General features: G+C 44.4%; 1 protein-coding gene across 1 annotated transcript; it reads left to right on the forward strand.

Annotated features, from left to right (window-relative positions):
• Positions 1-784: 784 nt before the first annotated feature.
• On the forward strand, positions 785-18,569 carry wdr3 (WD repeat domain 3). Its single transcript, XM_029658593.2, has 24 exons — positions 785-871; positions 1,670-1,871; positions 2,140-2,349; positions 2,486-2,604; positions 3,745-3,823; positions 3,975-4,070; positions 4,210-4,302; positions 5,393-5,494; positions 5,638-5,735; positions 5,970-6,071; positions 6,154-6,384; positions 6,579-6,672; positions 6,775-6,876; positions 7,061-7,143; positions 7,346-7,541; positions 7,710-7,810; positions 16,055-16,166; positions 16,405-16,539; positions 16,656-16,706; positions 16,794-16,862; positions 16,983-17,126; positions 17,246-17,418; positions 18,045-18,138; positions 18,227-18,569. The coding sequence occupies exons 2-24, from the start codon at positions 1,698-1,700 to the stop codon at positions 18,380-18,382; spliced, it is 2,814 nt and encodes a 937-aa protein (XP_029514453.2). The 5' UTR covers positions 785-871; positions 1,670-1,697; the 3' UTR covers positions 18,383-18,569.
• The last annotated feature ends 376 nt before the right edge of the window (positions 18,570-18,945 follow it).

An 18,945-nucleotide genomic window follows, 5' to 3' on the forward strand; every position in this document is an offset into this window, starting at 1 on the left:
TGTGAGCCATGACCAACCTTTCAAAGCATTTCATGGCTACAGATGTTGTAGGAAATTATCTGTAACTGCAATTTTCTTTTCTCCGCCCCATGGCAAAATGTGTAGAATTTTAGGAAATGTACTTTAAAACTTTTCTCACCACTGTCACGAGGGGGGCCACTGAAATGTTTTACCTCGAGGTGAGAGGACCCCAAACCAAATATTGCTTCATACTGTACTGTCTTGCTAGAATGGTCCCACCTGATCTCGCCTCCTCCCGCCTGTCTTCCATCTTTGAGGACATGTATTTCCATTGTTAGAGTGGTCACTCGACTATCTTGTCAATATGAAATAAAATCTTTGATCACGACAAATAACACACCTATCCCTCGGTAGAAGACACACAAAAAATATTACGGAATAATGGCTAGGGTCTCACGATAAATCACAACATTTGTGTAATACGCATAGGCCAACGCCACTCAGAGGAGCGGTTGGAATTGTATGTAAATCCTCGAGAGTTTTATATATTGTCGGTAAATTTAGGCATTTAGATATGGTCAAATATATGGCTGAGGAGATATTTTCTGTAAATCAACAACACAATACCCATTATACAGACTAAAGTAATGGATACATATAAAAGTCCATGTGATTGATCGTTAGTTTCATATATTGCAAAACAACCATAAGTACAATACTCAGGTAACACATGTTTTTAATATACGCATTGTCGTATCTGCCTTTCTGAAATTTGAGAGACATCAATGTGTGCTTACGTGTTTGTGTTCGACCAACTGTGTTTGATTAGTATGGTCTTCCTCGTGTGCCAAGAAGTCAGAAAACATCACTGACTTGATGCCTCAATCTGGGAATTAATAACATTATTCAAGTAAGATAAACAATTGGGAAAAGTATACATCATAAATGTGTAAACGAAACGGTTATCAATCAGTCTCAAAACATGTTTTGCTTGTTTTACTGTGTAATTTAGTTGGTTTATTAGCGATGCTGTGGAACACCACGTGGGCCTAACGTTAAAGTTAGCGACATAGCTAGCCAGCTACTGCAGCGGAACTTGGCTATGGTCACTGGATCTCACTAAGTCTTCGAACAAATGCAGTTCTCAGAATTGACTTAGCTAGTTATTACAGCAGTACAAGTAACTGTTATATACATTGTTTTGTATGATGTAGCTATAAGTAGCCTGGTCCCAGATCTGTGTGTGCTCTTGCCTAACGGTAACGTTACTCCTTTGCTGTCCTTGGCTATGGTCTCACATGGTCACTGGATCTCACCAAGTCTTCTAACAAATGTAGTTGTCAGAATTGACTTAGCTAGCTAGCTATTACAGTACTACTAGTAACTGTTGTATACATTGTTTTGTAGCTATATTGTAGCCTGGTCCCAGATCTGTTTGTGCTCTTGCCTAACGTTACTCCTTGTCAAGCCAAGCTGGACAATTCCATAAGGAGTTTCTAGCAAGGGGCAGAAACAGATTGGCATCCAGACTTGCTATAATGCACATTGTACACTTGTTTCACCGTTTAGCCTACATAATGCTGATGCACTTGCCCTTCTGTAATGCATTGAAGTCAGAAGGGCTAGCTGATGCTCCAGTTGTCTTTCCTTGTCTGTTCTCCAATCCATCATCATATGATATTCATCATCACTGTCTCATCCTCTCTAGCCTGTGATATTGCCCTGATCTTGCGACCATGGGGTTGACCAAGCAGTACCTGCGCTATGCTGCCAGCGCCGTGTTCGGAGTAATTGGGAGCCAGAAGGCCAACATCGCCTTTGTCACCATGCGAGGAGGGGAGAGAGGACGCTTTGTGGCTGTGGCTGCCTGCGAGCATGTCTTCATATGGGACGTGCGTAAAGCAGAGAAGGTGAGAGACTTGGGATGATCTATTCATGTAGGGTTGACTCAGTAGGCTACTGCTGCTGTCATAGCCGATATCAGGGTCATCATTGCTGACAGTGCTCTTATAATTGGGTCTGAAATGTCCTAACCCATGGCTGTCGATAACTCAAATAAGATGACTTGGCCAGTGATACCAAGTTGTAACTGTATATATCACCAGTATTTCCTCATAGTGAGAGATGACATATTAGGTCAGATGTCTTCCTTTGAAACTGTCCTCTCCTCTGTCCCAGGTTCTTATTCTCAAGGGGAACAAGCACGAGGTGACTTACCTCTGCCCCTCCCCCGATGGCATCTATGTTGCCGTGGGTTACGAGGACGGGGCTGTGCGCATCTTCAGCCTATTGAACGGCGAGAGCAACGTGTCCTTCAACGGGCACAAGTCCGCAGTCACTGTGATCCGCTACGACACTCTCGGTTCTCGGCTGGTGACCGGATCCAGGGTAAGAACAGAACTATGCTGCCATAGAGATGGCAAGGTCCCCAGGGATGTCCACTGTCCTGACGTCATGGTCAGCCTAAGGCGTTTGCATTTAAAATATGGTTAGTAATATGCCTATTATTATCTCTTCCTTTCAGGACACGGATGTGATTGTGTGGGATGTGATCAACGAGTGTGGTCTGTACCGACTGAAAGGACACAAAGACGCTGTCACACAGGCCCTGTTCCTCAAAGACAAGAACCTTCTAGTCACCAGGTAGTACATCACTCATATGTAGGGCTCTGACTTTCTGTCTTGGCCCTTGGTACTGTTAAGGCGTCGGCATACTCCCTTAAAGGTGTTTAACAGTCATTCTGAAAGTACTTTTTCACCCATGGCTAACTACCAAGAAGTTTGAAAAGACAGGCTGATTTGGCAGGGAGCTTATATTCATGAGCTCGCCTTGACTGACAGCTCTTTGAAACGCCTATGTCGAGGAACTTGGATGCAGTGTTGCAGTAAAATCATCTCAAGTTAATTTGGTGATACATAAAGCAACTCAAACAATATTGAAATTGTATCAATGATATCACTTTTTTTATATACATCTCCCATTTGGCGTGTCTCTTGTAATGCGGTTCATAGCAGCGCCGATGGATGTGTTGACATGACAACTGCTTCAGTCCCCCCCCCCTTTTGTTCCATGCTGATTGAATATCATGTTACCATTGGTGTATTAAAATGAGAGTTAAGGTGATGTCACCTTGTCCCCTTAATAATGATTCCAAGTTTTTGACATGGGGGAGGGGACCAGTAACTTTATGATCAAACTTTATCAATGTAGAAGCAAGTCATGTTTCATACATTGGTTAGCTCTCCTTCAAATATCTTCAAATTTAATTTAAAAAAAAAGATTTTGACTGTTCGTGACCTTTTAAAAGACCGCCACTCAATTTATTTATTTTTTGATACCGTAGCCAGTTTACACTTCCTCAACAAAAAAGATCTGTCATTAATTTATGTTTTTGCAGAGGAGATCTTAGTCGCTTAATTTTACATCTAACTAAGATGTTTGGTGCAGTATTTCTCAAGTAAAAACATGTGCACGAGAACACTTTATTGAAGAATCCCTACTGTTGACCAATTACCAACGAAAGGGCGTAGCCTTCGGCTACCAACTTTGTCTTGCATCGAGAAAAAATGTTGTTTGCACGAACAGCTGAAAAAACCCTTGCCGAAGACCAAAACGAACAACTTCACAAAATGTCAGAATATATGCTTGAACTGTTTTGGGAAGCATTCGGACGCCTTTAGTGTTCTGGCGTTGAAAGACGAGGAGCGCAGGTTGGATACCAGCTAGGAAAGTTACACCCCCCCCCCCTGATGTCTGAATGATCTTTCTGTTGTTTTCTCCAGCTCCAAGGACAGCTTTGTAAAGTGGTGGGACCTGGACACTCAGCACTGCTTTAAGACCATGCTGGGACATCGCAGTGAGGTGAGTGCTCCTGCCTATCTTAACATTTGATTGTCACGTGTTGTTGACATTGTATGGTGTAGTAAGAGTTCATTGGATCCCTTGTCTGATTAGTTAGTCATTTCTGAGAGACACTTATCTGATTGGATCCCCTTGGTTGTGTGTTTGTCAGGTCTGGGGCATGGCACTGCTGAACCAAGAGAGTAGATTGATAACAGGCTCAGCCGACAGTGAGCTCCGGGCCTGGGACGTCAACTACCTACAGGAGGTAAGCACAGAGGAGCTACAATGAGCCTTCTACACACATAACTACATATTTTGGGCATGAATGAAAAGGTCTAAAATATCTTATCTGAATAAAAGGCTAGTTGAGTCCTTCACTCTCTCTCGGTTTGTCCGTCGTTCAGGGCAGAGAGGCTGGTGAACCAAAGGAGAAGAAAGGAAAAAGCCTACTTGATGATGATGAGGAGGAGGAAGTTGTGGACGAGAGCCCTGAGGAGGTAGGACAGACCATGATCCACTACAGGGCAAAACACCATGATTGGTTACCTGCAGCACAAGTGAATCAGTTCATCTAGAAAATAACTCTGAAGAAGTATAGTAGCTGGTAATGAATGGCATATGTAACGGTAGCTAACACTGTTCCGTACAGATTTTGTGTACCGCTGCATTCAAACGAGGCTGCGATGAAACTAATGGGACTGAGTGATTATTGGCATCAAAATCCGGGGTGTAAACTAAGTTTCTATTCAAGCATTGACTGACATGTTAATAGACCAATAGTTTTTGAGAAAAGTTGAAAAAATCTGCCCCCTCTGACGCTGTACGATACATTGTGACGTATCACAACGTATTGTAAGACACATTATGCAACACGTGTGCTGTACAGCCTTTCCACCAGGGGTAGCACTTCTCTCGCAGATGAAAAAAAACTAAACAAGAAAGTGTAAGGGACAAGCAAAGGGGAATGGATACCTAGTCAATTGTAGTCAACTGAATGCAGTCATTGTTTGCGTCATCACTGCAAGCCATCATGACTCAAAAGCCGTGACAGCCGCTGTTTTCATCTGAAGATAACTTTAGTGTCGCCCTAAAAACCCGATTCAAATTCGACATAAACCTTCAAAAAGGTATGTGATGACACATTATATAAACTCTTTATAGTGTTTTATAACAATTTTAGAGGTGATCAGTTGGACAAATCGGGTGAAAAAAGCCGTTTCCGCATACGACATATCTCCCCCTTTCACTATTACTCAGTAGCCTTCACTTCCCCACCCGCCATTTTTAAAAAGATCCTACGGAGCTCCATTGCCTTCTTCAATCATGCAGAGATGGGCAGCATGAAGGTCTCGTCATTGATTTGGCTGGTAAGAGGAGAAATTGTGCCTTACAATGGTATTCATGTTACAGTTGACCTGTAAGTATATACATTTTTTGGTCACGTGTACGGAACACTGTCAAGTACAGAAGTTTGTTAGTTATCGTTGCTGTCTAATACATGTGTATCTGGAATCTGTATGTGTTTCATACCTTTCTCTCTCTCTCTCTCTCTCTCTCTCTCTCTCTCTCTCTCTCTCACACACACAGAGGATCCTGAGTTGTAAGAAAGCTGGCTCTTTGCTGAGAGAGGCCAGGGACAGGGTAGTCTCCATGACTACCGATGCCAAGGCCAAGATCCTGGCGTGCCATGTAAGTATTGACCTTTTAATGTTGGTACAGTCTTACTTACCCTCCAGTAATATTGATTTGTTGTCATACATTTCTCAGATCACTAATGTAATGTGTATTCTTCCCTCTGATCTTTCCTCCTTTTCCACATCCTTCTCTCTCAGGGCTCAGACACAGTGCTGGAGGTGTTCAGTGTGCTGCCGGAGGACGAGGTGGAGCGGGTGATGGCCAAGAAGCTGAAGAGAGCCAAGAAGAAGGCCAGGTATGTTGCACACAGTAGAGATCACACTGTCACCTCAGCTACGGCAGGGACCAGCCTGCAGATAGCCCAAGTTGGGCCAGGCAGATATTGCAAAGCCTTCAGAGATTATTTGAAATAAGAAAATGTGTGGAATCTAATTCCAATCAAACTAAATACTTCCAATGTTTATAAATACAGTTATGTTGATGAAATTGGTGAAATGTAAAGATGAGGTGCTGCTGCCCTCTGGTGTAGGGATGCGCAGCATGCAGAGGACGCCCCAGAGCCTGTGGTGGAGAGGAAACTGGCAAATGAGATTGTGAGACTAACCAACATCAAGGCCTCCGCCAATATCAGGTACACAGCAACACACACACATGCACTCTCTCACACACTCAATCAATCAACCAGCAAACATTTAGTCTCATGTATATCCCAGATGGGTGGACTGCCTGATGTGTGCGGGTGGGGAGTTGAAGGTAGCCATGCTGCTCCAGAACAACACCGTGGAGACCTACAGCCTCAAGACGTCTGACAAGAATCCCACGGGCATTAAGACCTCCCGGCTCACCCTGGGAGGCCACCGCACCGATGCCCGCACGCTGGCCTTCAGCTCAGACAACATCGCTGTCCTCTCCGCCTCTGGGGACACCGTCAAAGTCTGGAACAGGTGGGAAAGTCAGGTCACACAGGACTGACGTGACCGTGTGGTTTCACTGTACAAGTTAAATCTAGTTCACTAAGCTGGCTTTCCAGCATCTTTTAAAGGTGACACATGTTTTGACTCCTAGACACATACTGTATTATGAGCAGTTTTCTACATTCTGATTTGGTGTCTAACGGGAAGTCTCTACCCCGTCACAGGTCTACCCTGCAGGTGATTCGCACCATGGCGTGTGACTACGCCCTCTGCTCCCTGTTTGTCCCTGGAGACAGGCAGATCATCCTAGGGACCAAGGTAACACGCATACACACACTAACGTACACCAAACTACTGTATAAGTGTATTATCCAGTATTAATCTATTGTGTGTAACCCAGGCTAACCTTCTCTCTATCAGAGTGGTAAGATTCAGATCTTTGACCTGGCATCAGGTACCCTCCTGGAGACTGTCGACGCCCATAACGGAGCTCTGTGGTCCCTCTGTCTGTCTCCTGATCAGGTACTGTCTGTATCCGCCTCTTTCTGTCCATGTTCGACATCATCCACAATACATGTAGTGTACAACTCCATAGGCCCCTTATCTGTAGACAAAAGCCCATAAAATAGTATTTAAAAAAATAAAATAAACAACATTCCCATTTGCTCTGACTGTTTATTTAACTGTAATTATGTGATTTCCTCAGAGGGGGATAGTGACTGGCGGGGCTGACAAGACGGTGAAGTTCTGGGAGTTTGAGCTGATTAAGGACGAAGACGCTGCACAGAAGTAAGCCAAGCTTTATTCCTTCTGTTTCACATAGTGTTTCACATAGTGTCAATAACACTTAGAATGCAGTTTCATACTAGAGGCAACTAGTTTTATGCCCAGTCAGGCTGCACGCTGTTATTCAAGTGCGCTTTTATCAAGTGAGCACTTGACTGGAGTTTCTGTTTTCTCTGCTCTAATTGTGTGTGTGTGTGTGTTGCAGGAGGCTGACGGTGAAACACGTGCGTACACTGCAGCTGGATGAGGATGTGTTGTGTGTGAAATATTCTCCTGACCAGAGACTGTTGGCTGTCTCCCTGCTGGACTGCACCGTCAAGGTCTTCTACACAGACACACTGAAGTTCTTCTTATCTCTGTATGGACACAAGCTGCCTGTGCTCTGCCTGGACATCTCTCATGTGAGTACCGGTACTCATCCTAGCAACCCCAAACTAAACGAAAAACAAATGTAATGAGTGACAGTAGATGAAAATGGAATGTGCATACTTGAGTGTGTGTTGGTTAAAGTTGCTGCGTGTATGTTTTCAATCTGTCTTGACTCTGAATGTTACTTGTCCATCTCTCAGGACAGTGCCTTGATAGCAACTGGCTCTGCAGACAGAAACGTCAAGATCTGGGGTCTGGACTTTGGGGACTGTCACAGATCTATGTTTGCCCACGATGACAGGTACAGAAAAAATACAACATATATTATATATACACACAGTTGCAAGAAAAAGTATGTGAACCCTTTGGAATTACCTGGATTTCTACATAAATTTGTAAAAAATGTCATCTGCTCTTCCTCTTAAGTCACAACAATAGAGAAAACACCACACCATTTATTGTATTTTTCTGGTTTATATTGAATACATAATTTAAACATTCACAGTGTAGGTTGGGAAAAGTATGTGAACTCCTAGGCTAATGACTTCTTCAAAAGCTAATTAGAGTCAGGAGTCAACTAACCTGGAGTCAAATCAATGAGATGAGATTTGAGATGTTGGTTAGAGCTTTCCTGCAATATAAAATGTGAGTTTGCTATTCACGTGAAGCATTGCCTGATGTGAACCATGTCTTGAACAAAAGAGATCTCAGAAGACCTAAGATTAAGAATTGTTGACTTGCATAAAGCTGGAAAGTGTTACAAAAGTATCTCTAAAACCCTTGATGTTCATCAGTCCACGGTAAGATACATTGAGAAAGTTCAGCACTGTTGCTACTCTCCCTAGGAGTGGCCGTCCTGCAAAGATGACTGCAAGACCACAGCGCAGAATGCTCAATGAGGTTAAGAAGAATCCTAGAGTGTCAGCTAAAGACTTACAGAAATCTCTGGAACATGCTAACATCTCTGTTGACCAGTCTTCAATACGTAAAACACTAAACATGAAGGGTGTTCATGGAAGGACACAATAGAAGAAGCCACTGCTGTCCAAAAAAACATTGCTGCACGTCTGAAGTTCGCAAAAGAGCACCTGGATGTTCCACAGCACTACTGGCAAAATATTCTGTGGACGGATGAATCTACAGTTGAGTTGTTTGGAAGGAACACACAACACTGTGTGGAGAAAAAAAGGCTCAGCACACCAACATCAAAACCTCATCACAACTGTAAAATATGGTGGAGGGAGCATCATGGTTTGGGGCTGCTTTGCTGCCTCAGGGCCTGAACAGCTTGGTATCATTGACGGAAAAGTGAATTCCCAAGTTTATCAAGACATTTTGCCGGAGAATGTAAGGCGATCTGTCCGCCAATTGAAGCTCAACAGAAGTTGGGTGATGCAACAGGACAACGACCCAAAACACAGAAGTAAATCAACAACAGAATGGCTTCAACAGAAGAAAATACACCTTCTGGAGTTGCCCAGTCAAAGTTCTGACCTCAACCCGATTGAATGCTGTGGCATGACCTCGAGCGGTTCACACCAGACATCCCAAGAATATTGCTGAACTGAAACAGTTTTGTAAAGAAGAATGGTCCTCCTGACCACTGTGCAGATCTGATACGCAACTACAGAAAACGTTTGGTTGAGGTTATTGCTGCCAAAGGAGGGCACACCAGTTATTAAATCCAAGGGTTCACATATTTTTCCCACCCTGCACTAAGAATGTTTACATGGTGTGTTCAATAAAAACATGAAAACGTATTGTTTGTGTGTTATTAGTTTAAGCAGACTGTGTTTGTCTATTGTTGTGATTTAGATGAAGATCAGGTCAAATTTTATGACCAATTTATACAGAAATCCAGGTAATTCCAAAGGGTTCACATACTTTTTCTTGCCTGTGTGTGTGTGTGTATATATGTTATGTATGTGTGTATATATATATATTATACACACACACACACACACAGTTGAAGTCAGAAGTTTACATACACCTTAACCGAATACTTTTAAACTCAGTTTTTCACAATTCCTGACATTTAATCGTAGTAAAAATTCCCTGTCTTAGGTCAGTTAGGATCACCACTTTATTTTAAGAATGTGAAATGTCAGAATAATAGTAGTGAATTATTTATTTCGGCTTTTATTTCTTTTATCACATCCCCAGTGGGTCAGTAGTTTACATACACTCAATTAGTATTTGGTAGCATTGCCTTTAAATTGTTGAATTTGGGTCAAACGTTTCGGGTAGCCTTCCACAAGGTTCCCACAATAAGTTGGGTGATTTTTGGCCCATTCCTCCTGACAGAGCTGGTGTAACTGAATCAGGTTTGTAGGCCTCCTTGCTCACACACGCTTTTTCAGTTCTCCCCAGAAATGTTCTATAGGATTGAGGTCAGGGCTTTCAAATCAAATTTTATTTGTCACATACACATGGTTAGCAGATGTTAATGTGAGTGTAGCGAAATGCTTGTGCTTCTAGTTCCGACAATGCAGTGATAACCAACAAGTAATCTAACTAACAATTCCAAAACTACTGTCTTATACACAGTGTAAGGGGATAAAGAATATGTACATAAGGATATATGAATGAGTGATGGTACAGAGCAGCATACAGTAGATGGTATCGAGTACAGTATATACATATGAGATGAGTATGTAGACAAAGTAAACAAAGTGGCATAGTTAAAGTGGCTAGTGATACATGTATTACATAAGGATGCAGTCGATGATGTAGAGTACAGTATATACGTATGCATATGAGATGAATAATGTAGGGTAAGTAACATTATATAAGGTAGCATTGTTTAAAGTGGCTAGTGATATATTTACATCATTTCCCATCGATTCCCATTATTAAAGTGGCTGGAGTTGGGTCAGTGTCAATGACAGTGTGTTGGCAGCAGCCACTCAATGTTAGTGGTGGCTGTTTAACAGTCTGATGGCCTTGAGATAGAAGCTGTTTTTCAGTCTCTCGGTCCCAGCTTTGATGCACCTGTACTGACCTCGCCTTCTGGATGATAGCGGGGTGAACAGGCAGTGGTTCGGGTGGTTGATGTCCTTGATGATCTTTATGGCCTTCCTGTAACATCGGGTGGTGTAGGTGTCCTGGAGGGTAGGTAGTTTGCCCCCAGTGATGCGTTGTGCAGACCTCACTACCCTCTGGAGAGCCTTACGGTTGAGGGCGGAGCAGTTGCCGTACCAGGCGGTGATACAGCCCGCCAGGATGCTCTCGATTGTGCATCTGTAGAAGTTTGTGAGTGCTTTTGGTGACAAGCCGAATTTCTTCAGCCTCCTGAGGTTGAAGAGGCGCTGCTGCGCCTTCTTCACGACGGTGTCAGTGTGAGTGGACCAATTCAGTTTGTCTGTGATGTGTATGCCGAGGAACTTAAAACTTGCTACCCTCTCCACTACTGTTCCATCGATGTGGATAGGGGGGTGTTCCCTCTGCTGTTTCCTGAAGTCCACAATCATCTCCTTAGTTTTGTTGACGTTGAGTGTGAGGTTATTTTCCTGACACCACACTCCGAGGGCCCTCACCTCCTCCCTGTAGGCCGTCTCGTCGTTGTTGGTAATCAAGCCTACCACTGTTGTGTCGTCCGCAAACTTGATGATTGAGTTGGAGGCGTGCGTGGCCACGCAGTCGTGGGTGAACAGGGAGTACAGGAGAGGGCTCAGAACGCACCCTTGTGGGTCCCCCGTGTTGAGGATCAGCGGGGAGGAGATGTTGTTGCCTACCCTCACCACCTGGGGGCGGCCCGTCAGGAAGTCCAGTACCCAGTTGCACAGGGCGAGGTCGAGACCCAGGGTCTTGAGCTTGATGACGAGCTTGGAGGGTACTATGGTGTTGAATGCCGAGCTGTAGTCGATGAACAGCATTCTCACATAGGTATTCCTCTTGTCCAGGTGGGTTAGGGCAGTGTGCAGTGTGGTTGAGATTGCATCGTCTGTGGACCTATTTGGGCGGTAAGCAAATTGGAGTGGGTCTAGGGTGTCAGGTAGGGTGGAGGTGATATGGTCCTTGACTAGTCTCTCAAAGCACTTCATGATGACGGAAGTGAGTGCTACGGGGCGGTAGTCGTTTAGCTCAGTTACCTTAGCTTTCTTGGGAACAGGAACAATGGTGGCCCTCTTGAAGCATGTGGGAACAGCAGACTGGTATAGGGATTGATTGAATATGTCCGTAAACACACCGGCCAGCTGGTCTGCGCATGCTCTGAGGGCGCGGCTGGGGATGCCGTCTGGGCCTGCAGCCTTGCGAGGGTTAACACGTTTAAATGTCTTACTCACCTCGGCTGCAGTGAAGGAGAGACCGCATGTTTTCGTTGCAGGCCGTGTCAGTGGCACTGTATTGTCCTCAAAGCGGGCAAAAAAGTTATTTAGTCTGCCTGGGAGCAAGACATCCTGGTCCGTGACTGGGCTGGGTTTCTTCTTGTAGTCCGTGATTGACTGTAGACCCTGCCACATGCCTCTTGTGTCTGAGCCGTTGAATTGAGATTCTACTTTGTCTCTGTACTGACGCTTAGCTTGTTTAATAGCCTTGCTGAGGGAATAGCTGCACTGTTTGTATTCGGTCATGTTGCCAGACACCTTGCCCTGATTAAAAGCAGTGGTTCGCGCTTTCAGTTTCACGCGAATGCTGCCATCAATCCACGGTTTCTGGTTAGGGAATGTTTTTATCGTTGCTATGGGAACGACATCTTCAACGCACGTTCTAATGAACTCGCACACCGAATCAGCGTATTCGTCAATATTTTTATCTGACGCAATACGAAACATGTCCCAGTCCACGTGATGGAAGCAGTCTTGGAGTGTGGAGTCAGCTTGGTCTGACCAGCGTTGGACAGACCTCAGCGTGGGAGCCTCTTGTTTTAGTTTCTGCCTGTAGGCAGGGATCAGCAAAATGGAGTCGTGGTCAGCTTTTCCGAAAGGGGCGGGGCAGGGCCTTATATGCGTCGCGGAAGTTAGAGTAACAATGATCCAAGGTTTTACCACCCTGGTTGCGCAATCGATATGCTGATAAAATTTAGGGAGTCTTGTTTTCAGATTAGCTTTGTTAAAATCCCCAGCTACAATGAATGCAGCCTCCGGATAAATGGTTTCAGTTTGCAAAGAGTTAAATAAAGTTAGTTCAGAGCCATCGATGTGTCTGCTTGGGGGGGATATATACGGCTGTGATTATAATCGAAGAGAATTCTCTTGGAAGATAATGCGGTCTACATTTGATTGTGAGGAATTCTAAATCAGGTGAACAGAAGGATTTGATTTCCTGTATGTTTCCTTCATCACACCATGTCTCGTTAGTCATGAGGCATACGCCCCGCCACTCTTCTTACCAGAAAGATGTTTGTTTCTGTCGGCGCGATGCGTGGAGAAACCCGTTGGCTGCACCGCATCGGATAGCGTCTTCCCAGTAAGCCATGTTTCCGTGAAGCAGAGAACGTTGCAGTCTCTGATGTCCCTCTGGAATGCTACCCTTGCTCGGATTTCATCAACCTTGTTGTCAAGAGACTGGACATTGGCAAGAAGAATGCTGGGGAGTGGTGCGCGATGTGCCCTTGTCCGGAGTCTGACCAGAAGACCGCTACGTTTCCCTCTTTTTCGGAGTCGTTTTCTTGGGTCGCTGCATGCGATCCTTTCCGTTGTCCTGTTTGTAAGGCAGAACACAGGATCCGCGTCGCGGAAAACATATTCTTGGTCGTACTGATGGTGAGTTGACGCTGATCTTATATTCAGTAGTTCTTCTCGACTGTATGTAATGAAACCTAAGATGACCTGGGGTACTAATGTAAGAAATAACACGTAAAAAAAACAAAAAACTGCATAGTTTCCTAGGAACACGAAGCGAGGCGGCCATCTCTGTAGGCGCCGGAAGCTTTGTGATGGCCACTCCAATACCTTGACTTTGTTGTCCTTTTGTCATTTTGTCACAACTTTGAAAGTATGCTTGGGGTCATTGTCCATTTGGAAGACCCATTTGCGACCAAGCTTTAACTTCCTGACTGATGTCTTGAGATGTTGCTTCAATATATCCACGTAATTTTCCATCCTCATGATGCCATATATTTTGTGAAGTGCCCCAGTCCCTCCTGCAGCATAGCACCCCCACAACATGATGCTGCCACCCCCGTGCTTCACAGTTGGAATGGTTTTCTTCTGCTTGCAAGCCTCCCCCTTTTTCCTCCAAACATAACGATGGTCATTATGCCTGAACAGTTCTGTTTTTGTTTCATCAGACCAGAGGACATTTCTCCAAAAAGTACGATCTTTGTCCCTATGTGCAGTTGCAAACCATAGTCTGGCTTTTTTATGGCGGTTTTTGAGCAGTGGCTTCTTCCTTGCTCAGTGGTCTTTCAGGTTATGTCGATATAGGACTCGTTTTACTGTGGATATAGATACTTTTGTACCTGTTTCCTCCAGCATCTTCACAAGGTCCTTTGCTGTTGTTCTGGGATTGATTTGCACTTTTCGCACCAAAGAACGTTAATCTCTAGGAGACAGAACACGTCTCCTTCCTGAGCGGTATGACAGCTGAGTGGTCCCATGGTGTTTATACTTGCGTACTATTGTTTGTACAGATGAAAGTGGTACCTTCGGGCATTTGGAAATTGCTCCCAAGGATGAACCAGACTTGTGGAGGTCTACAATGTTTTTTCTGAGGCCTAGGCTGATTTATTTTGGTTTTCCCATGATGTCAAGCAGAGAGGCACTGAGTTTGAAGGTAGGCCTTGAAATACATCCACAGGTACACCTCCAATTGACTCAAATTATGTCAATTAGCCTATCAGAAGCTTCTAAAGCCATTACATAATTTTCTGGAACTTTCCAAGCTTTTTAAAGGCACAGTCAACTTCGTGTATGTAAGCTTCCGACCCACTGGAATTGTGATAAAGTGAAATAATCTGTCTGTAAACAACTGTTGTAAAAATGACTTTGTGTCATGCACAAAGTAGATGTCCTAACGGACTTGCCAAAACTATAGTTTGTGAACAAGAAATTTGTGGAGTGGTTGAAAAATTAGTTTTAATGACTCCAACATAGACTTATGTAAACTTCCGACTTCAACTGTATATGTGTATGTATTAAACCCAGGTAAAAAGAAACGTCCTCTCACCGTCAACTTAGTTTATTTTCAGCAAACTTAATATGTTTTAAATATTTATATGAACATCACAGAATTCAACAACTGAGACATAAACTGAACAAGTTCCACAGACATGTGATTAACATAAATGGAATAATGTCTCCCTGAACAAAGGGGGGGGGGGCAAAATCAAAAGTAACAGTCAGTATCTGTTGTGGCCACCAGCTGCATTAAGTACTGCAGTGCAACTCCTCATGAACTGCACCAGATTTGCCAGTTCTTGCTGTGAGATGTTACCCCACTCTATCACCAAGGCACCTTCAAGTTCCCGGATATTTCAGTGGGGGAATGGCCCTCGCCCTCCGATCCAAAAGGTCCCAGACGTGCTCAATGGGATTGAGATCCGGGCTCTTCGCTAGCCATGGCAGAACACTGACATTCCTGTCTTGCGTCAGTGAAGAGCACTTTTTGCCAGTCCTGTCTGGTCCAGCGACGGTGGGTTTGTGCCCTTCGGCGACGTTGTTGCCGGTGATGTCTAGTGAGGACCTGCCCTACAACATGCCTACAAACCCTCAGTCCAGCCTCTCTCAGCCTATTGGGGACAGTCTGAGCACTGATGGAGGGATTGTGCGTTCCTGGTGTAACTCGGGCAGTTGTTGCCATTCTGTACCTGTCCCGCAGGTGTGATGCTCAGATGTACTGATCCTGTGCCGGTGTTACACGTGGTCTGCCACTGCGAGGACGATCGGCTGTCCGTCCGGTCTCCCTGTAGCTTTATCTTAGGCGTCTCACAGTACGGACGTTGCAATTTATTGCCCTGGCCACATCTGCAGTCCTCATGCCTCCTTGAAGCATGCCTAAGGCACATTCACGCAGATGAGCAGGGACCCTGGGCATATTTCTTTTGGTGTTTTTCAGAGTCTGTAGAAAGGCCTCTTTCGTGTCCTAAGTTTTCATAACTGTGACCTTAATTGCCTACCGTCTGTAAGCTGTTAGTGTCTAACGACCGTTCCACATGTGTATGTTCATTAATTGTTCATGGTTCATTGAACAGGAAATAGTGTTTAAAACCTTTACAATGAAGATCTGTGAAGTTATTTGGATTTTTACTAATTATCTTTGAAAGAAAGGGTTCTGAAAAGGGGACGTTTTCTTTTTTTGTTGAGTTTATATATTAATATGAATATAGAATATACTGCAAGAACACCTCGTCCTAAGCTGTCAGCCATATGGTCAGTGTAAATGGCTCAGTGTGGAAGCTTGACCAACGGTCTTGAATGATATAATTTAATAGATGTTGGCTTCATTCTCCCCATTTCCAGTAAAATATTTAATTTAAACTCCAGTTTCAGAAACACTGTCCTTGTTAGCTGCCTCTGACCGATGACATCACCCCATCTGCTCTTTCATGTCGCTGTTTTATTTTTATTTTTTCTCGTCTGCTTTTTTCTCTCTCTTTTCTCAGCGTCATGTTCCTTCAGTTTGTCCCCAAAACCCATCTGTTCTTCACAGCGGGGAAGGACAAGAAGATCAAACAGTGGGACGCAGACAAGTTTGAGCACATCCAGACCTTAGAGGTGACATTCACTCCCATGCTGTTGGCTACATTTCCCATATGGAGATGAGGCCTAGAGTTCATGATAACATTTTGGGGAAAATTGATAAGTGACATAACCAATGACCTAAATGCTCTTTCTTTCCCATTGGAGGAATTACATTTCCCTTCCTTAATTGACTAAATTGAAAATGGATTTGACCCCACCCCTAGTGTTGACCTTTAACCGCTGACCCATGTGTGTGACGTGCTGTCCTCAGGGTCACCATCGGGAGGTTTGGTGTCTGGCCATCAGCCCTAACGGGGACCACATTGTGTCCTCGTCTCACGACAAGTCCCTGAGGCTCTGGGAGAGGACCAGAGAACCCATCATCCTGGAGGAAGAGAGGGAGATGGTGGGTAGTGGTGCCCCAGAAATATGCTCTCTCTGTGGGTAAAAGGGAAGGGAGATAGTGGACACCAATCAGGTTTTATCTTGAACTTTTTCACCCTCTCAAATGTTTTTCTTTAGGAGAGAGAGGCTGAGTTTGAGGAGGGCATGGCCAAAGGGGATGAGCCTGTGGTAAGTGCTGACTTTATTTCAAACCAGTGGAAATGAAAATGTTTGTTTTCTCAGTGTCGTTCAGTCTCTGTCTTGTGCGTCTCACAGGTTCCAGGAGAGATCAAAGATGCAGAGGCAGCACCAGCGGCGAAGAAAACCATAGAGACAGTCAAAGCTGTGAGTCTCCATGTCAAGTAACTAGACTGCAGAGATGGAGAGGTTGTGTGTGTGTGCACGTTCGGATAGGTATGTGTGTGTGTGTGTAGTTTGTAATGGCTGGTGTGTGTGTCTCTTCAGGCTGAGCGTGTCATGGAGGCTCTGGAGCTGTACAGATCAGAGAGCAGGAAAATGGAGGAGCATCAGATAGCCTGCCAGTCAGCCGGAAAACAGTTGCCTCCACCTAAGGCCAATCCTATCCTTGTGGCCTTTGGAAACGTTTCTGTAAGTTTTTAATTCCTTCTGAAATAATCATAATACATACATAGCCAAGGGTACTAGATTAGTGAGGAACAGAACTATCATGTTAACTTCGTAAGCACATCCTCCTCCCTCTCTTGCAGCCGTCTCGCTACGTCTTGGACGTAATAAAGAAGGTCCGGTCCAGTGAGCTGGAGGTGTCTTTGCTGGTCCTGCCGTTCCCCTACATTCCAGACCTGCTGTCTCTCTTCAACTGCTATGTCCAGGACGGCCTGGAGGTGGAGCTAGTGTGCCGTTGTCTCTTCTTCCTGCTCAGGTATGCTAGCCTCTGACGCCAGGCTTCTCAAGTAGTGTGAAAACCTGGAGAAGTTCTCCTCAGGAAGAGGTGGAGTTTAGATTTAAGCAAGTGACGCATTGCCACTTATCAAGCCAATCAACTATTTTGAATGGGTGGAGCTCCAAAAAGATGTGCTGTTTCTGAATAATTGTCTGGCTTGCAACAAGCTAGCTACCATAAGATAAAACAAATGACACTGCATAGGCTAATAAATCTTTGTCTGACACACGGTAGGAAAATAGGGAAAACAAGGAAATGCCTCTCCTGAAGGGAAACATAATTTCTACTCCGAGCCAACAAAATGTGAGCGTTAACAGCCAGCGCTTCCTTTCAATCACAAAATCCAATTCTTAGTTCTCCAGACTTACAAAATTTGAGTCAACACAATGAGATTTGGAAGGATGACTCCTTGAGACTATGGTTATGCTAACAAACAACCTTGCACCAATCATTAGTGTTTGTTACTCAGTTTGTGTGTTTATCACATATGCAAACAACCTCACACAAGTGTGTGTCTGGTGTCTCTAAGGTACCTGAAGTGTGAGTAGATGAGCCTAAAGTACTGTCAGGGTCAGTCTTCACTGTGCTTGTCCTTGTCTCTCCAGAATCCACTTTGGCCAGATCTCCAGTAACCAGATGCTGCTGACCGTCATAGACGAGCTGAGAATCAACACCATTTCTAAAGTCCGAGAGATCAGGGTGAGTCTAATCAGAAAATATAGAAAATGTACTCTAAAGGCTAATGATCCTCAAGTCATATAAAACTATACTTCTTCTTCTGCTCCAGGATGTTCTGGGTTTCAACAGTGCTGGTCTCCAGTTCCTCCAGAGGGAGGTCGAGAGCAAAGAGGAGATCATGTTTTTCGCGGACGCCACCGGTCTCCTTAAAGAGAAGAGGAGGAAGAGGAAGAAGAGAGAGAGAGCTATTCTCACTATTGCCTGAATCACCACAGGATTTTATATATATATATACCCCACATCATGACCAGTAGGCTACTGCAGGGGTGGCCTTAAGCAGAGAGATTTACACTGTTAGTTTTATATCTGAACTGTTATAGGATCCTGATAGGACATAACACTGTGTTATTCAATGACATGCTTCATTTCCCAAATAAACTGTGTCTGAGTTACTCATGTTGAGCCTCACTCCCTCAGGTTTTACAGAAGGCCTGTGAATGAATAAATCCACTGCTCCCTAACTCAAGTCCAAAGGACGTACTGTATGTATACACAGCAGATCCCTCTGCAACCACAGGCTCGTATAAAACATTCATATAAAACTCCTTCTTTAATAGTTACATTTCGAGTTGGACTTTTCCCTCTCTGGTTGGTCTTAGCTTCCTGTCACATGGGTTTTGGACAGGTATGATTTAGGCCTGTTTCTCTGGGTCTTCCTGTAACACAGCCTAGGGGAGTGATTCATGGCTGGATCAGGGCCAAACCGGACCCAAGTGGGCTTCGTGGGGGTGGGTGTCAGATCAGTCACAGGCCACCAGAGTCTCAGAC

This window comes from Oncorhynchus nerka, linkage group LG1 (assembly GCF_034236695.1).
Source record: "Oncorhynchus nerka isolate Pitt River linkage group LG1, Oner_Uvic_2.0, whole genome shotgun sequence".
Lineage (NCBI taxonomy): Eukaryota > Metazoa > Chordata > Actinopteri > Salmoniformes > Salmonidae > Oncorhynchus > Oncorhynchus nerka.